General features: G+C 40.0%; 1 protein-coding gene across 1 annotated transcript in view; it reads left to right on the top strand.

Moving 5' to 3' along the window:
* The window catches only part of ROR1 (receptor tyrosine kinase-like orphan receptor 1), a 564,029-nt gene that overhangs the window by 516,363 nt on the left and 25,224 nt on the right, over window positions 1-22,442 (top strand). Inside the window, exon 7 of the mRNA XM_006862461.1 lies at window positions 2,170-2,415. Within this exon, the coding sequence (XP_006862523.1) occupies window positions 2,170-2,415 (246 nt within the window). The remainder of the gene's footprint in view (window positions 1-2,169; window positions 2,416-22,442) is intronic.

The following is a 22,442-nucleotide window of genomic DNA, read 5'->3' as shown; positions in this document are numbered from 1 at the left end:
TTTTCCAACTACTGATCATTCCTCTTTGCTCCCAACCTTTCCATTCCAATCACCAGTAATGAGCAATACATCTTGATTGCATGTTTGATAGATTTCAGATTGAAGAAGTTGGTAAAATTCTTCTATTTCATCCTCACTGGCTTTAGTGGTTGGTACATAAATTTGTATAGTGGTATTAACTGGGCTTCCCTGTAGGCACATGGATATTATCCTATAACAGACAGCGTTGTACCTCATGACTGATCTGAATATGTTCTTTTTGACAATGAATGCAATGCCATTCCTCTTCAATTTGTCATTCCCTACATAGTAAACCATGTGGTTGTCAGATTCAAAATGGCCAATACCAGTCCATTTCAACTCATTAATGCTTAATATATCAATGTTTATGCGTTCCATTTCATTTTTGACAATTTCCAATTTTCCCAGATTCATACTTCATACAATCCATGTTCCAATTATTAATGGATGTTTACAGCTGTTTGTCTTCATTTTGAGTCATACCCATCAACAAATGAAGGTCCTGAGGGCTTTACTCTCATGGGCTTTACTCCGTTCGAGTCATCACGTTCTCCTCTACTTTGAGGAGACAACTCTTCCCCAGTTGTATTTTGAGTGCCTTCCAACCTGAGGGGCTCATTTTCAAGCACTATATCTGATAGTGTTTCTCTGCTATTCATAAGGTTTTCAGTGACTGAATATTTGGAAGTAGTTCATCACTCCTTCTTCCTAGTCTGTCTTCATCTCGAAGCTCATTTGAAACCTGTCCACCATGGGTGACCCTGCTGATATTTAAAATATCAGTGCCATAGCTTCCAGAATCACAACAACTCACAAGCCACCACAGTACGACAAACTGACAGACGAGTGGTAGTAAAGATGTTAAGTGCTTTTGAGTCAATTCCTACCCATAGCGACCCTATATATGGTTTCCAGTGAGCAGCTGGTGAGCTTGAACCACCAACCTTACAGTTCAAACAGCTTGGCAGTCTGATACATTAACCCACAAAACCACACCAGGATTCCTTGTTGTTGTTGTTAAGTGTCATCAAGTAGTTTGCGACCCATAGCAACTCTGTATAGGGTTTCGGAGGAGCAGCTAGTGAGCTTGAACCGCCGACTTTGCAGTTCAAACGGCTTTGCAGTCTGGCGCATTAACCCACAGCACGACACCAAGACTCCTTAGCACATGGTAAATGCTCAGTAAATATTACCCAATATCATCCTTATTAGTATCATTACTATAACCTTTTTACTCCGCCCAAAATCATTCTGTTTATTTGAACTCAAGAGCTTCTACACCACTTTCAGATTACAGCTCTTATGATTCTCTAGGGTATCCAGTCCACCAGCACAGAGATGACCCTTTGTCCTATGAGAAGCCCATGATGGGGTTAGGTGTCGTCAAGGGAGCTCCAGCTCATAGTGACCCTGTGCACAACATAACAAAGCACTGCTCTCTCCTGCACCATCATTACTATTGTTGTAACCTATGGACTTGAGTCCATTGCTACCTTCTCTCTGCCAATTTCTCTGGTTGGGGGGTATTCCTCTTATTTGCTGACCCTCCACTTTACCGAGCATGATGGTCCTTCTTCAGGGACTGGATCTTCCTGAAAATATCAGAAGTATGAAAGATGAAGTCTCACCATCCTGGCTTCTCAGGAGCATTCTAACTATACGTTTTCCAAAACAGATTTGTTTGTTCTTCTGGCAGTCCATAATGCATGCTCCTAATAAACAAGTTCTGTGAATCACCAGATAGATTCCTTTATCACATGATTTATAACTAAGATCAACAATCAGAAATGGAGGGAAAAGTTTGGCTTGTACCTTCCTTGAACCATTTACTAGAAAATTACCCGTGTGCCCCCAGGTCCCAGCCCAGTTCCAATTTCTTCTGCATCCAATATTAAGAAATACTTGTGGAGGAATGGTTTGGTTCCTGAAGCATAAGCTTTAAATCCTCCCAAGAATGCAGCTGCTGGACAGCCCTGGGTGAGAGCCCAGCAGGCAGGGAAGTTCTGCCCTGCTTGGCCCCTGACAGCAAAGTGGTTTGGCCAAGAGGCTAATTGCAGGTCCTCCCCTCCAAAAAACTGCTGGCTGGGAACTCCAGAGTCTACCTCTGCTTCTTTCTCCCCATTTGGGCTTTCATTTTCTGTTTTTCAGATCACAAGTGTTACAACAGCACAGGTGTGGACTACCGGGGTACTGTCAGCGTGACTAAATCGGGGCGACAGTGTCAACCATGGAATTCCCAGTACCCCCATACGCACACCTTTACCGCACTGCGCTTCCCAGAGCTGAATGGGGGACATTCCTATTGCCGCAACCCAGGAAATCAGAAGGAGGCCCCGTGGTGCTTTACCTTGGATGAAAACTTTAAGTCAGACCTCTGTGACATCCCAGCATGTGGTAAATAGCAAGGCTTTGTCTCCACTGTGTTTAATCAGCTTTCAAAGATCTCCTATCCCACTGCACTTTTCTTAAGAGAATTAAAGGGAAGAAACAGGATTAATGGTGTTTGTTTCATCTCAAACGGTGTCTTTAGGTTAGATATTGTTGTTAGCTTGTTTGTTACCTTCTTACGTGATATTGATTGTTGTTGTTAAGTGCCATCCAGTCAGTTCTGACTCATAGCAACCCTGTATCGGGTTTCCAATGAGCTGCTGGCAAGTTTGAACCACTGACTTTGCAGTTCAAACCAACCCTGCAGTCCAGTGCTTATCCTACAGCGCCACACCAGCTCTTTGATATTAATGATATTGTCCAGTAATTTCCATATTTAGCTAGGTCACCTTTGTTTGGATTGGATCTCTTCTAGATCCTTGGTCAAGAATCTGTGTTCCAGATTTCTTGGCAAAGACCAGTGAGCACTTCTAGTGCTGCATCAGTTTGTTGAAACATTTCAATTCGTATTCCATTAATTCCTGAGTAACTGGTGGTGGTGGTGGTGGTAGTGGTGTGCCAGCGAGTTGGTTCCAACTCACAGTGACCCTATGCAGGGTTTCGAAGACTGTAAATCTTTACAAGAGTTGAAAGCCTCCTCATTCTCCCGTGGAGTGTCAGGTAGATTTGAACTACTACTGACCTTGAGGTTAGCAGCCCAGCTGAGTACCTACCATGTGTCAAATACTCATCCAGGCACAGGACTGTAGCAGGGACCCTGAAGTAGAAGTAGGCTTAGCACATCAAACAAAGAGCAAACAGGCCTTTACAGCTGAAGTAAAATGAGGAGAAAGAGTGATACAAGATGCAATCAGAGAATAATGGAGCCAAATGATGTAGTGGCTTGTAGGCTACTGTAGGAATTAAGCTTTAAACCTTCCTGAGATAGGGAGGCATTAGACGTTTTGAATAGAAGAGTGATATGATCTGACTTATATTTTTAAAAAGTCAGTTCGGCTACTGAGTTGAGAATAGACCGTAATGATCAGACTACTGATGGATCAGATGTGAGCTATAAAACAAAGTTAGGATCAAGAGCAGCCTTTTATTGAGATGGAGAAAACTATAGGAGGAACAAGTGTGATGGAAACTAGAGTCAGGAGTTTGTTTTTGTTCATGCTAAATTTGAGGGGTCTTTTAGAAATCCAAGGAGACCTGGTGGCACAGTGGATAAGCAGTGTGCAGGGAGAAAAGACAGATTTCTGCTCCTAGAAACATTTACAATCCCAGAAACTGTAAGAAGGCATTCTCCTCTGTTCTATAGAGTCGCTGTCAAGTCAAAATCAACTTGATGTCAGTAGATTTTTGATTTCAGAAATCCGAAAGGAGACACTGAAGAGGCGGTTGGATATTAGAGTCTGGAGTTAAAGGATGAGGTCTTGGTTAGAGATAAACAGTTGGCAAATGATAGCATATAGATGGCCATTTAAGACCATGAGATGAATGGGAAGCCAGGCTTAGAAAGTGGGCAGCCCAGTCCTGAAGGCACATAGAACATGTCTCGTTGATGAGATGTGGATGAGAAAGGAGGAAGTGTTAGGTGATGACAATTAGTTTACTTTAAACTGAGTGGCCAATCAATGTAGGTAAAGTCTAGTCCTAATGCCGCAGTTGTTTTATTGAGTGACAATTACATGGCAGGTCGCATATGAGACAACTTGCCTCCGTTACCTCATTTAATTCTTTTTTTTTTTAAGGTTTTTATTGTGGTTTGAGTGAAAGTTTTCAGGGCACATCATCAGTTTCACATTCGACCATTCATATGACTTGTTTCATTACATTGATTATAATCCCCTCCATACATCATCAGTTAACAGTGTTTCTCTCTATCCTCTTTAGCGTTTTTTTGGGGGGTGGGGTGGGGGGGAAACTTTGCCTTTTTGGAATTTACAGTCTCGGCTTTTAGGGAAGGTTTTTACATTTATCTGTGGATATTCAGGGCTCATGTATGCAATTACTAACAAGCGTAACTGAATAATCAGATGAGGGACAGTTTGCTATGTCTGCTAGGTGGCTAAAGTCTGATCCTCAGAGCCTATGGTTTGGATGGTCTGCAACGCTTGGGCCCACAGGGACTTGAACTCCTGACCAGGTCTGCATGGTCTGCATCAGATTCCCCCTTATTTATTATTTGTTTAAGGGACGCTGCCTGTCTTAGGCGGTCAGTGCGAATTGCTCCGTCTTACCTGTCATCGAAACTCATTGCAGCATGGCAATGGCTCTGTCTTAGGTTGCCGAGGTTACCTCATTTAATTCTTATATCCAGTCTCTATTATCCTCATATTATGGACCAGGAAACGAAAACTTAATAAAAATAATAAAACTTGCCCAAGGACATCCAAGTGTCAATGGCTGAATTGCATCTAGAACTCAGGTCGTCTTGCTTTCTAAACCACTAAGCAATACTCTCTCTTCTAAGAGAAAGTATAATGAATCTGTTTAAAAGCAATAACAGGGAAACTACAAATATGTAGTTCAGAGTGAAAGCAGTTTATCACAGTGATTAAGGTCATAGGTTCTATGTCAAATTATTTGAGTTTGAATCCCAGATCTTCAATGAACTAGTCGTGTGCTATCAGGTAAATTTCTTAATCCTGCCTAACCTTATTTTTCTAATCAGTAAAATGGAATAATATAAACCTCAGGTTTATTGTGAGAATAAATGAAGAAATATCTAAAAATAAATCCCTAATTCCCTGAAATATATTAAGTGCTCAACTAATATAATAAAATGTGCTGGACAACAAAGTCAGTTTGAACCACAAGGTCAGCAGTTCAAGCTCACCAGTCGCTCCTCGGAAACCCTATACAGGGTTGCTATGGGTTGGAACAGACTCGATGGCACTTAACAACAACATTATAATCAACATATAAAGAGGAATGTTTGCTGTCTGTTCATCTCTATTGATTGAGAGCCAACCATGAGGTGGTGAACTTGAACGCAGAATAGAATATGGTCCATGGTTCTATTGAACTACAACAAAAGAGTTGAGTTAATTCTAGTGCTGCATCTAATGATACAATACAGATTAGTCCAGATGTCATGGAACAAAAAAGACGAGAGGCGAAAACATACTGGGGAAAGTAGTAAAATTATGAAAAGAAACCCTTAGGGATGAAAACTTGGAAAACTATTATGTTATACTTTTATTTTTATGTGTTACCTGTTTTTATATTGTGTTTTCCTACAAAATGACTTTCCTACACAATAGCAAATTGTCCTGTATTTTTTTTTTTTTATGTCTTGTAATTCAGAGTTGGTGAGTTTTTCCAAGTTATTTTCAACATTGTTGTTGTTTTTGTTGTTATGTACCATGGAGTCAGTTCCAACTCATAGTGACCCTGCATAGGGTTTCCGAGACTGTAAATCTTTATGGGAGCAGAACGCCTCATCTTTCTCCCGCAGAACAGCTGGTAATTTCCAACTGCTGACCGTGAGATTAGCAGCCCAATTCATAACCACTATGCTACCAGAGCTCCATATATTCAACATTAGGAAGGGAGGAATAAAGATAAAAAGTAAGTGTTTACTTCATTTCCCAATCTCTTGTCTGGGTGAGGTTAAGGAGCTTCACAAGAGCCAAGCTTAAAACAACATTTGCTGTGTTCTATGTGCCGGTCTCAGTGCTCTGTGTTTCCACATGCCTTGCCTAGACTCATCTGCATACTGTGACAGGTATCACTAATCCTGTTTTGCTGATGATGAAACTGAGGCTGAGAAAGCCCCTGGTCACCCACAACATAGCAAATCTTGTGTGATTCCAAAGCTCAACTTCTTGCGCCTTCATTGTACTGTCTCAGAATACCGATGTGTGTTTATAAAGAGACCATATGAATTCCTTTGAATTTTTCTTCCAGAAGAAACACCTTGCCCTGCACTTACCCTACAATGCCACATCAGGACTCCATTGGTTTAAGTAAAGAATATAGATTATATCTAAAAAGTATAGGTTTTTATTTCAGTACTTTTCCTGAAGCAATCACACATTCAGAGGGAAGAAAGAAAACCACTAAAGGCCTTTCAGATTACAGAGAGAGAAATGACTTACATTTATTAAACACCTACTAAGAGCCCACACGATGCTTAGTGCTCTATTTATAGCTCATAACCAAACTGTATAGAGGTCTTATGAATACCCACTGAGATGCAGAAGAGCCAAATGAGTTGTCTCCATCACACACTGACAGAGTAAGACTTTGAACCTTCATCTATCTGAGCACAGCTCTGACCAAACTACAGAGCTCATGTTCCTTCCCTAGGTACTTGACTAGCCCCACTAAAAGTTTTCAGAGATAAATACAGGAAAGACACTAGGCCCCAACTATGGGCTTCACCATACGGATTCCCATAATATGTCATGACACCAAAGAATGTTTCCTTGTAGATGAAGAAATCCACCGTAGTCCTATTCAGTATACTATTAGAGTATGAGTCAGTATGGCATGTCAGAATCATTCAGAATGTATCTTTCTGAATAGAAATCTGTAGAGGACATAGTTGTAGTTCTGAGGGCCAGTTAATTCTGGTCACATGGAGGGTATATTGAGATGAAAGTTAAATCTAGACGTGACAGGCAGTTTTCACCACATGGAGTAAGAACATTTTAATTTCATCTTGAAAGGAAACAGTTCCTCTTTAATTCTTCAAGCCAAGACACAAACACATTCATTAAAGCAGCGGTGGCTCCTGGACATATGATCAATAAGAAGCTGCTGAGAGGCGGGTGGGTCCCCAGCAAGCGGGTCGGGGAAGGGAGCAGGTCGGCATTAGCTGCTGTTCTGATAATCATAATCACCACTCAACAGTCCACCTTCTGACAAAACCATCCCAGAACCTGACTTGATAGCACTTCTTAGAGCATTTGGTTTCCCCCCTACATTTCATCCCCATAAAATCCATGAAAGATAAACAAGATAGGAATTTTCACATTTTCACCATCATTTATCATATGAGAAAACTAAGGCTCAGAGAAGTACAGACTTGTCCAAGATCACAAATGAGTTCATAGGAACCAGTCTCCTATCTCTTTGACCACTGCTCTTTGTTCTACATTTGACAATGTCTGGAGAATTTTGGTTGTCAAAACAGATATGGGTGGGGGTAGATGCTATGTGTATCTAGTGGGTAGAGATCAGGGAGGCTGCCAAACACCCTACAATGCACTAAGCAACTCATGCAAAGAATTATCCAGTCCAAATGTCAATCGTGTGGGATTTGAGGAACACTCTCCTACGGGATACAGAATAGCGATAATATTAAACAACAGTGCCATTTACTGAGTGCTAGCAGTGAGCCAAAAACTGTGCTGAGTTTTTTTAGGCTTTGGTTCTGTAGGATAAGCACTGGACTGAAAACTACAAGGTCGGTGGTTTGAGTCCACCAGCTTCTCCTCAGGAGAAAGAGGAAGCTTTCTGTTCCTGCAAAGATGTATAGCCTTGGAAACTCTATCATGGTCACTGTGAGTCAGAAATGACTCACCATCACGTGAAAGCAACATCTCATGTAAGGTAGTTAACCTATTGAATAGGGTTTTCTTAGACTCATTTTACAGACAAGAAAGAAAATAGACTTTGAAAGGTTACGTAACTAGTCCAAATCATAGTGTAAAAGAGAAGTAGACCAAAGACTCAAACCTATGAATTCTGTATATATGTGTGTGTGTATGTCTTGGTAGCTAGCTAGCTAGATAAATAGATAGTTAGATGTTATTGTTAGGTACCATCAAGTCATTTCCAACTAATAGTGACCCTATGCATAAAGCACAAATCACTGTCCAATTCTCAGCCATCCTCTCAATACATTCCTATGTTTGTTGCCACTGTTCAATCCATCTCATAGAGGGTCTTCCTACTTTCTGCTGACCCTCACTTTATCAAGCATGATGCCCTTCTCCAGGGACTAGACCCTCCTGATAACATGCCAATGTACATAAGACAAAGTCTTGTTGCTCTACGAAGCAGTCTGGATGATTAGATCTATCAATCAATCCATCGATCGATAGATAATAGATATTGAGATTAACGTTTCATCTTACAATGAGATGTTGCAAATGTGTGGCCGATTTGAAACAACTCTCTTCCTCTTTCCTTCTCAAATAGGATTGAGTCTCATGAAAATGTTTCTGCAGTCTTCAGTTAAGTCTAAGTTAAGGAGATTTCTAAATCTCCATGAGGTTTCTCATTTTCCCACTGATAACTTTTGTTTTAGTTTCAGCTAAGTAAGGTTTAAAAAAAAAAATAAAAAGACGTACAGGCCTAATTCAATACAGAATGTAAGCATTTGCTGACCTTTCTAGAATGAAGGCATTTGAGAACAATCTGGCACAGATTGTTTTATCTGTGAACTTTCACTCTAGGACAAGAAGATAAAATTAAACACAGCCTAAGATGCCTGCTGTGGATATACCCAGGCAGTGCCTGGAGATGCTGAAAGGAAAAGAAGAAGGCCTGACCTCTCACCCTCCTTCCTGTTTTTTCCTTCTGGTCCCAGGCACCTAACCATTGTTATTGTTAAGTGCTCTAAATCTTTATGGGAGCAGAAAACCTCATCTCTCTCTCACAGAGTGGCTGGTGGATTTGAACTGCCGACCTTGTGATTGCCAGTCAACTGCTTTTCCTACAGTGCCACCAGCACTCCACCTGATAATTAGACTGGTTAGCTATTTATTCCGTCACTCATTAAAGTTAAGTATTGTGTTTCTACTGTTTCAAACTTTTGTGAACAATTGAGGTCAGTCCATGCCCTGCTCTTGCTTACATCTATCTGGTGGAAGAATCAGACCATCATCTGAGTGCTATTACACAACCAAACCAAACCCACTGTCGTCGGAGTAGAACTGTCCCAGAGGGCTTCTGAGACTGTAACCTTTATAGAAGTGACTGATGAATTTGAACCTCTAACTTTTCAGTTAACAGCCAAGCAATTTAAGCACTGTACCACCAGTGTTCCTATGTTGTTGTTCTGTTTAGTTAGTCCCAACTTATAGTGACCCTGTAGTAGGTTTGCAAGGAGCAGCTGGTGGGTTTGAACTGCTGATCTTGCCGATAGCAGTCCAGTGCTGATCCTGAAGCACCATGCCAGGATTCCAAATGCTGCTTTGCATTTCCACGATGGCTCATTTTTGTTTAGTGAACTTCATTCCACCAGCATCTGACCTAGGATTGAATTGATGATCCATAGACATGTGAGTCAGCTGTGGGGTCAGTGCTGGACTACAAAGCACAAAGTTGGCAGTCCAAGCCCACCAGCTGCTCCTCAGAAACTCTATACAGGGTCGCAATGAGTCAGGCACTTAACAACAACAATAGATGTGTGAGTTAATTTAATTCTCACAGTAACCACAGGAAAAAGGGAGCATTTTTCTTTTATGGGTTGAGAAGCTGAGGAGGCAGGATTGTTTATTCTGTGACCATCAAGATTCAAAGCAAGTCCTCAGGAGTCTAGATCCAGTCCTCTGTCCACCCTTTCACAACTGCAAGAGAATTTCAGGGGAATAAACATTTTTCTCATTCCCTTGATCTTCCTTAGTGTATTGGGTTTTTGGGGTGCTGATTTTCTTATGTGCAGCTCCAGGAATGTAGGGAGGGAGGCCCTAGGCACACATACAGGTTTCCTGAGTGTTCCCAGGTCCTCCACTTAGAGACTCAGTACATATAGGTTGTGCTCCTCCAGCAGCACTCTCCAGGCAAGGATGCCTTACAGTGCTTGTCCTTTTCCAGTTCAGTTTCATCTCTCCTTCCTTCCCAGCAGCCTCAGTCCTCAGAGTCAGTGGTCTTCATGGAGACCCTGCCTATAAACCTTCATTCACTGCATAGCCACCTTCCAAACCAAAAACCATAGTTTGGGTGGGAAACTAAATGAAATAAATAAATAAATAATATTTTGCCGATGTTCTCTCCAATTGCTACCTTGGTACACCTGCCAGGTTCGCCATTTCACTGTAACCCTTATCATTGTTTGTATAAGCAGCTCTGGGGGGAAATCGATAGGAAATGTCAACTTGGCCATTCTACTTTGGCTGTATTCAATCATACAATTTACATTATTTCTCCTTCCCCCATTAACTGAGATGCCCATTTATTGGGGAGGGGGGAGTAGAATCCTAATTGCGCCAGCCCCTTATTAAGCCTTTATTGTACTATGAATGAAGTCCTGAGGGAGCATTTCTCCTCCAATCTTGCTAGCATATTTTATTCACCTCTAAGAGTTTCTCTTTCTCTCTCAAACAACCAGAACTTCCAAGGAGTAGTATTGTTTTCCATCTAAAACCAGTCCCACAAAAGAGTACTCATTGGTAAGAAAAACAGGGACGCATTTGGCTCCATTTCCAGGTTTCATACCTGACCTGTTACTTTTGTATTTCCTTTTAAGTCATTTACTTACAAAAATTTGCCAAAGGGCATGTTGCCCAGTTCTGTGCCTGAATAGCCTTGACTTGTCCCATAACCTTACAAACACCCGCCTTGGGTTCTGCTCTGTCACAAACCGTTTTCTACAGCGTGGTGGTTTACAGTCTGGAGCAAGGCAGATGTTTTCCAGATTGTGAACACTGCAGTTTTTAACTCACTCTGTCAGCAGCCTTCTCCCATATTTCAAAGATGACCTGTTGTAAGGCAATTTGTCTTTCAGCCATTTCTTCAAACCAAAATTGAACATTACAGGGCATTGGAGGGTGGGGAGGGGAAAAGAAGGAAGGAATAGAACATTGCTTTGTATAGTTTGAAGCTTTCTGGAAGAGTTATTTTTATGCTACAGAGATTTTCAAGATGTACTTTAGTCTCCAGTCTGTATAAATTTTCAACAAAGTAAAAGAACAATGGTGATACAAAACTCATAGCAAAGTCATGTTCCATAAACAGTTAAGACATGGAGTCATTTTCTCTCAAAAGTTTTTTTTATTGTCCCCAGAGCTAGGGAAAACCAGCAAGGAATGATGCAGGACTGGCTAGCCGCAGTGGGAGGCATTATCATCTCTAGATCAGGAGAGCAAGCAGTTGATTACCTTAATCCACAGAGCATGTTGTTTTTGTTGTTAAGTGCCATCGAGTCTTATGTGTTGTTAAAGTTCCAACTCATAGTGACCCTGTATAGGGTTTCTGAGGAGCGGTTGGTGGGTTTGAACAGCAGACCTTGTGGTCCAGTGCTTATCCTACAGTGCCACACCAGGACTTATTTGTTGAATTACAAACCCATATAACAATATTATTACCCAGTCCTCCATCTCGTCCATAAATCAAAACTTGTATGAGAAATCTGATTTTTTAAAAACTGTTGGCCACTAATTTAACATTTTACAAACAAATAATAATATATTTTTTTAAAACCCAGAAAGACTAATAATGAACAAGTGTGTGTACTAGATTCAGTTTGTAACCTCTAGTATAATTTATCTTCCAAATTTGAAGACAACTATTATATATTTCAAGGAGCTTTGGTAGTGAAGTGGTTACAAATCGGGCTGCTAATCTCAAGGACAGCAGTTCGAAACTACCAGCTGTGCTGCGGGAGAAAAATGAGGCTTTCTGCTCCTGTAAAGATTTACAGCCTTGGAAACCTTGTACAAGGTCGCTATGAGTTGGAACCAATTCCATGTTATGTAACCACAACATATTTCAGAGTCCTGATGTGGTGCTGTGGCATAGGCACTAGACCACAAGGTCAGTTTGGGCCACAAGGTCTATGGTTCAAGCTCACCAGTTGCTTCTCTGACTACAGAATCACTATGAGCCAGAACCGACTGGACAACACTTAACAACAACAACATTATATACTTCATTTGATTTTTTTCTTTAGTCTAAAGAAACTCTAGCTCCCTGAACCCCTCCTCCTCTTCCCTTGGATGCTTCTTATTACTTCAGAACCCTTCTTTCAAAGGTGACTCTTAAAATAAAGAATGCTTTCCACGTGTTACAATAGGAGCAGATATAAGAGGACCATGATGTTCTTGGTCATTACCCAGCATGACCAGTAGAAAGTAGTTTGTTGCTTTTAGTGCCACGTGTGAATTTTTTTTTTTAGCAATTTCATCATTTTGTTGCTGGGCTTAATTGAACCTTCAAGTCTCCACTTAAAGTTAATATGTTAATCCCTTTTGTTGTTTGGTTGGTCACCTCAACAATTATTTAGTAGACTTGCTTAATCCAAGGAAGAACTTTAAGCTAGTTGCAAGTTTACCTTTTTATTATTATTATTATTATTTCAACTGTTGGAATCATTTTCTTAAACTATGTTTACAATCTTTTAATTTTATTTATAAGTGAGACATCTTCCCTAGATTCAGGCAGTCTTCAGGTTTAATAAACATATCATCAAGTAATTGTTCAAAAAGTTTTGAACAGCCAGGTTCCTTCAAGTATTGTTGTAGCTGTTAAGTGCCAACGAGTTGGTTCCAATGCATAGCAACCTGTATAGGATTTCCGAGGAGCAGTTGGTGGGCTTGAACCACCAACATTGTGGTTAGCAATCTGGTGCTTATCCTACAACACCACAACAGGAGTCTTCCTTCAAGCATGGTGGTGGTGGTGGTAGTGTGCTGTGGAGTCAGTTCTGACTCACAGCAACCCTGTATAGGGTTTCTGACTCTGTAAATCTTTACAGGAGCAGAAAGCCTCATCTTTCTTCTGCAGATTGGCTTGTAGTTTTGAACTGCTGACCTTGAGGATGGCAGCCTGACTCGTACCCACCACACTACCAGAGCTCCTTCCTTCAAGCATTGTTGTTATGTGCTGTGGAGTCGGTTCCCACCCATAGCAACCCTGTACAGGGTTTCCGAGGCTGTAAATCTTTACAGGAGCAGAAAGCCTCATCTTTCTCCCACAAAACAGCTGGTAGTTTCGAACTGCTGACCTTGCAGTTTGCAGCCCGATTTGTAACCACTATGCTACCAGAGCTCCTTAAAGCATAATCCACTACAATTTGATGTTGACTTGCTGATTACTATTCTTAGAGCACAAGCATTTATTGAATTAAAAACCCATTTGACAGTATCATTCTGCAGCCCTCCATCTTGGGAGATTAGCCCACCTCTTTTCTTTTAAGGTTTTTGTTGTTATGTGCCATCAAGGCTGTTCTAACTTACAGCGAGCAACCCCATGTAAAACACAATCAAACACTACCCTATCCTGCGACATTCTAACAATCATTGTTTCATTCGAGACCACTGCTGCAGCCATCGTGGCAGTCCATCTCACTGAGGGTCTTCCCTTTTTTTTTTTTTTTTTTTTTTTTAATGACCTTCTGTTTTATTAAAAATCATGTCCTTATCCAGGGGATTGGTCCCTCCTGACAAGTCCAAAGTACATGAGGTGAGGTCTCTCCATCCTTGCATCTAAGGAGCATTCTGGCTATACTTCTGATTTGCACAACATTCTTCTGGCACTCCATGGTATGTTCATCATCAACACCATAATTTAAAGGCATCATTTTCCTTTGGTCTTCCTTACTTATTGGTTAGCCATCACATGCATATGCGGCAATTGAAAATAACAATTTTGTCTCCATTTTTCATGATGTTGCTTGTTGGTTCATTTGTAAGATTTTTGTTTTCTTTATGTTGAAATGTAATCCAAATGAAAGGTTGTAAGTGCTTCATTAATGAATGTTTCAAGTCCTTTGCACTTGCAACAAGCAAAATTGTGTCATCTGTAAATAGCAGGTTGTTAATGAATCTTCTCCAATCCTAAAGCTTTGTTCTTCTTCATGCAATCCACTTCTCAGATTATTTCATCAGCATACAGACTGAATAAGTATGGTGAAAGGGTACAACTCTGACAGGCACCTTTCCCAATTTTAAATCACATGGTACTCCCTTGTTCTGCCCAAGCAACTGCCTCTTGGTCTATGCACAGGTTTTGCATGAGCACAATTAAGTGTTCTGTATGTTCTATTCCTTGCCATGTTATACATAATTTATTATGGTCCATATAGTCTAATGCCTTTGTATAGTCTGGGTAGACATCTTTCTAGTATTCTCTACTTTCAGCCAAGATCAATCTGATGTCAGTAATGAGATCCTTCTTTCCACATCTGCTTCTGAATCTGGCTTGAATGTTTAGTACCCTGTCAATGTCCTGCTATAACCATTTTGGAATTATCTTCAACAAAATTGTACTTATGTATGATATTATTGATATTGTTCAATATTGGAATAAGTACAAATATGGATTCTCTTCTAGTTAATTGGCCAGATAACTGTCTTCCAAATTTGCTGGCATAGAAAAGTGAGTGCACCCAGTGTTCTGTATTCATTTGCTAAATCATCGTAATTTAATCAAATCCTGGAGCCTTATTTTGTGCTAATGCCTTCAGTGTAGTTTAGACTTCTTCCTTCAGTACCAAAGGTTCCTGATCATATGCTACCGTCAGAAAGAGTTGGACGCTGAACAATTCTTTTTGATACAGAGACTCTGTTTTCCTTCTTTCTTCTTTTGATGCTTCTTTTGTCAATCACTATTTTGCCCACAGACAATCCTTCAATATTGAAACTTGAGGCTTGAATTTTTTTTCCTTCAATTCTTTCAGTTTGAGATATGCTAAACGTATTCTTCGGTTTGGGTTTTCTAACTACTGGCCTTTGCACAATTCTTTTTAATACTTTGTCTTCTCTTACTGCCTTTTGGAATCTTCTGTTCAGTTGTTCAACTTTATTATTTCTTCCACTCACTTTACATCCAAGGCAAATGTTAAGTCTCTTCTGACATCTATTTGTCTTTTCCTTTTTCCCCATTATTTTAATGAATGACCTTTTGCTTTCTTCATGTATAATGTCCTTGATGTCATCCCCAAATTCATGTGGTCTTTGTTCATTAGTGTTCAGACATCAAATATAGCCTTCAGAAGGCCTCTAAATTCAGGTAGGATATTCTCAAGGTCATACATACTTTGACTCTTGTAGATTTGTTTTAATATATTTAGCTTCAAATTGAACTTGCATATGAAATTGATGGCTGTTCTACAGCTGGCCTCTGGCCTTGTTCTGACTGGAGATACTGATCATTTTCACAGATGTAATTGATTTGATTCCTGTGTATTACATCCAGTGAGGTCCATGTGTATAGCTGCTATTTTTGAAAAAAGGTATTGGCAATGAATAGGTCGTTAAACATGCAAAGCCTTTTCATGATGTCTCTAACATCTTTTCTGTCACCAACGTCATATTTTCCAACTGCTAATACAGCTTCCTTGTTTCTTACTTTCTTATTCCAATAACTAGTAATTATCAGATCAATGCACCTTGATTACATGTTTAATCAATTTCAGACTACAAAAGTTGGTTTAAAAACAATCTTTAATTTCTTCATCTTTGGCTTTAGTTGTTGGTACATAAGTTTAAATCATAGTCTTATTAACTGCCTGTCCTTATAGGCATATAGATACTGAATACTGTAGTGCTGTACTTCAGGATAGATCCTGAAATGCTCTTTTTAATGATGAGTGTGACACCATTCCTCTTCAATTCGTTTTTCCCAGCGTAGTAGATAGGCAGTATGCTTTTCTGAACCAAAATGGTCAATGCCAGTTAATTTCAGCTCACTAATGTGATTTGGATCTTTATGTATTCCATTTGGATTTGGATTTGGAAATGAAATGAAATGAATGTCCTGAAAGGTTCCTCCATCCATGTCATTCAGGTTGACTTTAAGGAGACACCTCTTCCCCAGTTACATTTTGAGTGCCTTCCAACTTGAAGAGCCCATCTTCCAGCCTTAGATCAGTGTTTTGCTGATATCTGTATGATTTTCACTAGCTAGTTTGTTTTAGCAGTAGATTGCCAGGTCTTTCTTCCTAGTCTGTCATAGTTTGGAAGCTCTACTGAGGCCTTTTCAGACCCTGCTGGTATTTGAAATGCTATTGCCACAGCTTCCAGCATCATAGTAACACATGAGTGCCCATAGTATCACAAACTAACAGACTCCTTTCATAGAGGAGCAAAATGAGGCCCTGAGAGTTTATGAAACCTTTTAGGGAGCTCATGTGGACTTTAATTAATACAGTTTCACTCAAGTGCTTGCTAGTGAGTTACTGCATCTAACTTATTGGAGTCAAGACATTTCCCTATTCTTTGTATATGGCTTATTCCAGATCTTTTTAAAGAATTCATTTGAGAATACACAAGGCAGTAAATTATGTACTTAGTATCCTTACCACCAAATCAAGAGACTAAATGCCTGGAATAAGCATGCCAATTAAAGGCCTGACTGATGTTGTTGTTGTTAAGTGTCACCGAGTCCTTTCCAACCCATAGTGACCCTGTATAGGGTTCCCAAGGAGCAGCTGGTGAGTTTGAATTGCTGACCTTGCAGTTCAGATGACTTTGCAGTCCAGCACATTAACCCACAGTGCCATACCAGCATTCTGAAGGCCCAATCACTACCCTTTATCTTTAATTTTCAGGCACAAGTTTAAATATCACTGATGCAAGACCATATCTGCTATGTTGTTGTTAAGTGCCATCAAGTCGATTCTGACCTATAGCGACCCTGCATGGGTTTCCGAGGCTATAAATCTTTACGGGAGCAGAAAGCCTCATCTTTCTCCTGCGGAACTGCTGGCTGTGAGATTAGCAGCCTGTTTTGTAACCACTACTCTACCAGAGCTCCTATATCTGCTATAAATCCACCTTTTTTAGTAGTTTTCAAATCACAAATGATAGTGATTCTCATCTGTATTCTTTCCTTTCTGTTTAAAAATTCTTCAGACAAATCATAATTTAAACTTTTTAAATTCCTCCGGTCCTCATGATGTCTTCCCATCCTTACCCTACATAAGTTCTAAGAGTTTTCTTATTTAAACTCAAAGTGTTATCCCAAATGACATTTTACTTTCTGAAAGTACCTCTTGAATAAGAAACCATGTTTACCTTGCTTTAAGCCTCAGGATAAGAAAAGAGTATTTTCTCCATTATATTTAATTACTAATCAAAGTATTGAATATCACTGTAAAAATAAAATAGGAATGTCAGATGTGGGCTGTGATACTGAATTGTTGATTTTAAAAGGGAACTCAGTCATGTGATCCAGACTAAATTGTTGGTTTAAAATATCCCAAGTATTTAACTTTGCATAACTAATATGTGCATTTAATTTAAAAAGTTATTTGAAAGTTTAAAAAAATCTTCACAATCCCAATTTTTAGCCAGTTTTCCTTGCAATGCAGTGGAGGTGTCTATAACCCTTAAAGTGAATACAAAAAATAATGTCCCTTGTTCTAAAGTGATATTTTTTAATGGTATGTACTCCTAATAGTGATAAAAACAAATTCCACACACTATTTCAGAGGCATTTTTATTAATTGTTGTTGTGTTGTTTTGTGACATCCAGCCAGTTCCAACTCATAGTGACCCAGTATAGGGTTTCTAAGAGCTGCCAGTGGGTTTGAACTGCCAATCTTGCAGTTAGTTACCATTGCTGATCCTACAGCACCACACCAGAGTTGTTTAAAAAGCATGGAAACATTAAAGTCAAGCAGCTTGCATTTTAACCCATACTCAACTACATTTTAGCTTTGGCAAGTTATTTATCCTTTTTCATTTTCAGTTTCTCTATGTGTAAAATCTAGGTAATAACATCAAAGTATGGAGTTAGAACAAGAAACTTAAAAGGGACTCAGAAAATGTTAGTTTGCTGATATTCCATTAGTAAGATCAGTTGTTCAATGGAATCTTTTTTATGTAAGGTCTTTTGAGCCTGAAACTGAATTACCTTCTAGCCAAATCCAGCAAGCTATGTGGAGTAGCAAACTCATTGTATCATAGACATATGAGAGGCCTGAATTTGTTTCCTGTCACTTCCAACATGACCAGACATTGTTCCACTTGATCATTCTACTTGGCAAGAAGCCATTGAGCCCCTTGTGCTCATTTGCATATCCTCTGTGTAGTCAGAAGGAACCAAGTTTGATGATGTCTAAAGGATTTAACTTTTTGAAGTTTGTTCTTCTGCAAACCTACAAGGGAATTTGTCCCAGGCCTCCCGTTTACAATAAAAGGTGTTCTGTGAATCATCTGATACAGAATGAATAGACTTCTTTGTTTGCTCGACAGGAGAGAGTCATCCTTTCTCTTGTTGCTAAAAATCTAGGCTGGAAAAATGACTAGTATTACATTAGCACTAAATTAACCCCATTCCTTTTGTAATCATTACTTGGTATCATAATGATTCCACTGAAGATGCAAGAATAACACCAGAGACCCACCCCACCCCTTAGGGTACTCAGAAATGTGAAAAGTCTTATACCTACTAAGAATAATGATAGCATCCAACCACCTTGTGCCTGTTTTCAAATTTTTAAGGTTCTTTCATAAACATTATCTCATTTGATTGTTATGTGGACGAAATAAGATAGGTAATCTATCCACCCAATGCAATTGAGTCAAATCAGATGGCTGGTAGGATCAAACTGCTGACAATGCGGTTAACAGATGAGCATTCAAACCACTGTGCTACCAGGGTTCCTTAAAGACAGGTAAAGCAGGAATTATTGTTTCTGTTCAATAAATGAGTAAACTGAGGTCAAAGAGGTCAAGTTTCTTGCTAAAGCTGTTTTGAATTTCTAGCCCAATATATTTACCCCTGAATTCCCTCCAACAAAAAGGAAATGTAATACTAGACTGCACTGTTTCAAGTACTTCATTTGTTCTTTACAATCATTTCCATGCTGCTTCCTTTATTCTTGACCACAATTTTATGAAGTAGGTAGGACCATTCCTATTTTACAGAGGAGTTTGTACAGAGAGTACCTATTGAAGCTTGTATATTGTTGTTACATGCTGTCAAGTCGGTTCTGACTCATAGCAACCCTGTGTAGGGCTTCCAAGGAGCACATGATGGGTTTGAACCACCGACCTTACAGTTCAAACAGAACTTGTGGTCCAGGGCTTTCTCCTACAGCACCACACCCGAACTCTGGTTATATAGATATTAACATAGGCAGGATTTAGAGGTTTCTGCCTCTAAAAGGCACCGCCTTGTTTTACTGTGTGTGTATGTCTATATAGAGAGTGGTAGACATTCTTGCACACATGTGATTTCTTTATATCTATTGCCACAAACATAATGTAGCCACAGTCATTACTAAAGCATGCAAGTCCCAGTGGCTAACAATGATTAGAATGGCCTCCAGCTGTATGTTTACAGTTTACATTAGGTTGTACGGTTTCCGATTACAATGTATGACGTAGTAAGCTCAAAGGCAGTATATAGTATATCTGGTGAAGCTTCAGTGTTATTCTCTTATTTTTCATTTACTTCATCTGCCCAACCTCCATGAAACAGGAGAAACACTAGCCCAAGAAAATAGATGCAAAGCAACAGCCCTTCTCAAACCAAACCAGTTGCCAAAGTAGAGTTGATTACAACACATGGCAATCCTGTATATATCAGAATGCGAGTGTGCTTCATAAGGTTTTCCACTTCAATTTTTCTGAAGTAAATAGCCAGGTCTTTCTTCTGAGACAACTTTGGGTAGACTCAAACCATTAAACTTTTGGTTAGCAGTCACGTGTGTTAACCATTTGTGCCATCCAGAGACTCCATTCTCAAATTACTAGCAGTATAACATAGAATGGGAACTCTGAGTCAAGATCAATCAGGTAGATATTGAAGCTGTTTACTCCCTAGCTGTTTGTCCTTGGCAAGTTAGTTATTCCTTCTGTCCCTCAGCTTCCTCATCTACAAAAATAGTGATAAGAATGATGCCTGTTTCATGGGATTGGGTGTGAGGATAAAATAAGGAAAAATGCTAAGAATACTACCGGGTTCATATAGTAACAATAATCATTAGCATGATTTTCTGTCAAAACAAAACAATAAATATTAAAATGTTTATTCCTTGTATTGTATACAGTAAGCCGATTTTATTCTTCCCCAAACTCTTCTGAAGGTTAACGCACTGCATATTCCAAACACTAGCTTTTAGTGTACCTTTCCACCTTCTTATATAAGTCTTCAATAATCCTTTCTCAACATCAATTTCTCTATGTGTGAAATCAAGTTAATAACACCTAACCAACCAAAAATCCACTGCTGATGAGTTTATTCCAGCTCATAGTAACCCTCTAGAAGAGAGTAGAAGTGTCCCAGAAGGCTTCCAAGGCTGTAAATCTTTACAGAAATAGAATGCCACATTTTTCTCCTGTGGAGCAGCTGGTGAGTTTGAACTGCCAGCCTCTTAGTTCACAATGGAGTACTTTAATCACTGTGACACCAGGACTCTTTACTTGGCACATAGTCCGTTTTTTTGGTTTTTTTTTAAGTTTTTATTGTGAACTGAGTGATAGTTTACATGGGAGAACATCAGCTTTATGCCATCGTTTCGTTGCAATGATTACAATCTCCTCTGTGCATCATCATTCAACAACAGTATTAGCTTCCATTCCCTCTGGTTTTGGTTTTGGTTTTTTGGTGTGTTTTTTTTTTTGGGGGGGGGGAGGGCAGGATTTACATAAAAACACTCAGGAATATATAATTTAAACAACCGAAGAGCATATTCTGAAAACCTGCCTCCTGGCCACCAGCACCCAGTCCTTCTCTTTCCATGAGTCCTCAGCTGCTCTCTCTCTCCATGTCCTCATCTCTGCCTCCATCTCTGGTGGTGTTGCTTCTCTGGATTGTTGTTAAGTGCCATTGAGTCAATTCTGACCTATAACAACCCTGTATAGGGTTTCCAAGAAGTAGCTAGTGAGCTTGAACCCCCATCTTGCAGTTCAAATGACTTTGCAGTCTGACGCATTAGCCCACATTCCACTTATGCTCTTCTCCCTTTATGGTCCTAGGGTCCTCTGTTTCTCTACTGTAAGATTAACTACTCCCCCGTTTTTGTTACAAAATGTCTACCTTTACAGTGGTGACAGTCGCAGTTAGTCAGGATAACAATTACTATTGAATCATAAGAATCTTATTCCCATCTCTTTTCATCGGACCCGTCTAGACAAGAAAACTATTCTATCTTCTCCCACACACTCTGAAACTAAACTCCCTCTTGAAAACTTGTAAGCCAGTCACTTCTTGCCTTTATAGTCTCATTTTAGGAAGACAATGTGTAAGTTGCCTGTCCATAATTATCTACCCTGTATACAGAGGGGATAGGATTGATACTTGATGTGAAGACTCCTTCCTGCTCAGTTGGTATTTTGAGTTACTACACCCAGAAGTATAGGTCAAGTTTACACTTGTTTTCCTTTATCAAAAATTGCTTTTTTTTTTTAATCTTCCTCTAGTCGAGTTCTGATTATCAAGCCATTGAGGCTAGGTCAAATGGGCACTGTCTGCAAGTTTGGGCATTTTTGTACACCTCCCTTCACTTCATATCAGCTGGATGCTTCGCTCTCAGCTCTAGCTCTCCATGGTTATATCCTTGTCCATGGGCTCAGGAATCCCCAGATCTCACCACACTTTGGACCAACCAGCCCTTCCTCTGCTCTCTCTCCAGGTCAACAGGAGTCTATGGACCGTTGTTGTTGTTGTTGTTAAGTGCCGTCGAGTCAGTTCCGACCCATAGCGACCCTGTACAGGGTTTCCAAGGGTGTAAATCTTTATGGGAGTAGAAAGCCTCATCTTTCTCCCGCGGAGCTGCTGGTAGTTTCGAACCGCTGACTTTAAGGTTCGCAGCCCAATTCGTAACCACTACGCTACCAGAACTCCTTTTGGACCGTGGTTAACTCAGCCCATTTCTTCATTGCTGCCTTTCCCCCTCTTCCACCTACCAGTAGACCAATGTGGTCCCCAGCAAGCTTACGTGCCTGCACATGTGTTCCCTTTGAGTTTCAGTCTTAGAGCAGGGTTTGTCCTGAAGGAACTTGATAGCTTGACTTGATGACTCCCCAGTGAACAACTTGCTTGTTCTTGTAGTAGCTAATCATACTGCCATTTTTGTTTTGGATTTTTCCTGCTGATCTTTCTTTGAAGATGTATTTTCTGTCGCTCTAGCTGTTCCAGGCTGGTCTGCTTGTCCTTTCTAGTAGGAATGTCATACCTTAGAAGGTTCTGGATGGGGCTCA

This window comes from Chrysochloris asiatica, unplaced genomic scaffold, assembly GCF_000296735.1.
Source record: "Chrysochloris asiatica unplaced genomic scaffold, ChrAsi1.0 scaffold00048, whole genome shotgun sequence".
Taxonomy (NCBI): domain Eukaryota; kingdom Metazoa; phylum Chordata; class Mammalia; order Afrosoricida; family Chrysochloridae; genus Chrysochloris; species Chrysochloris asiatica.
The sequence above is the reverse complement of the archived record's forward strand: the minus strand, read 5'-3'. Positions and strand labels throughout refer to the sequence as shown.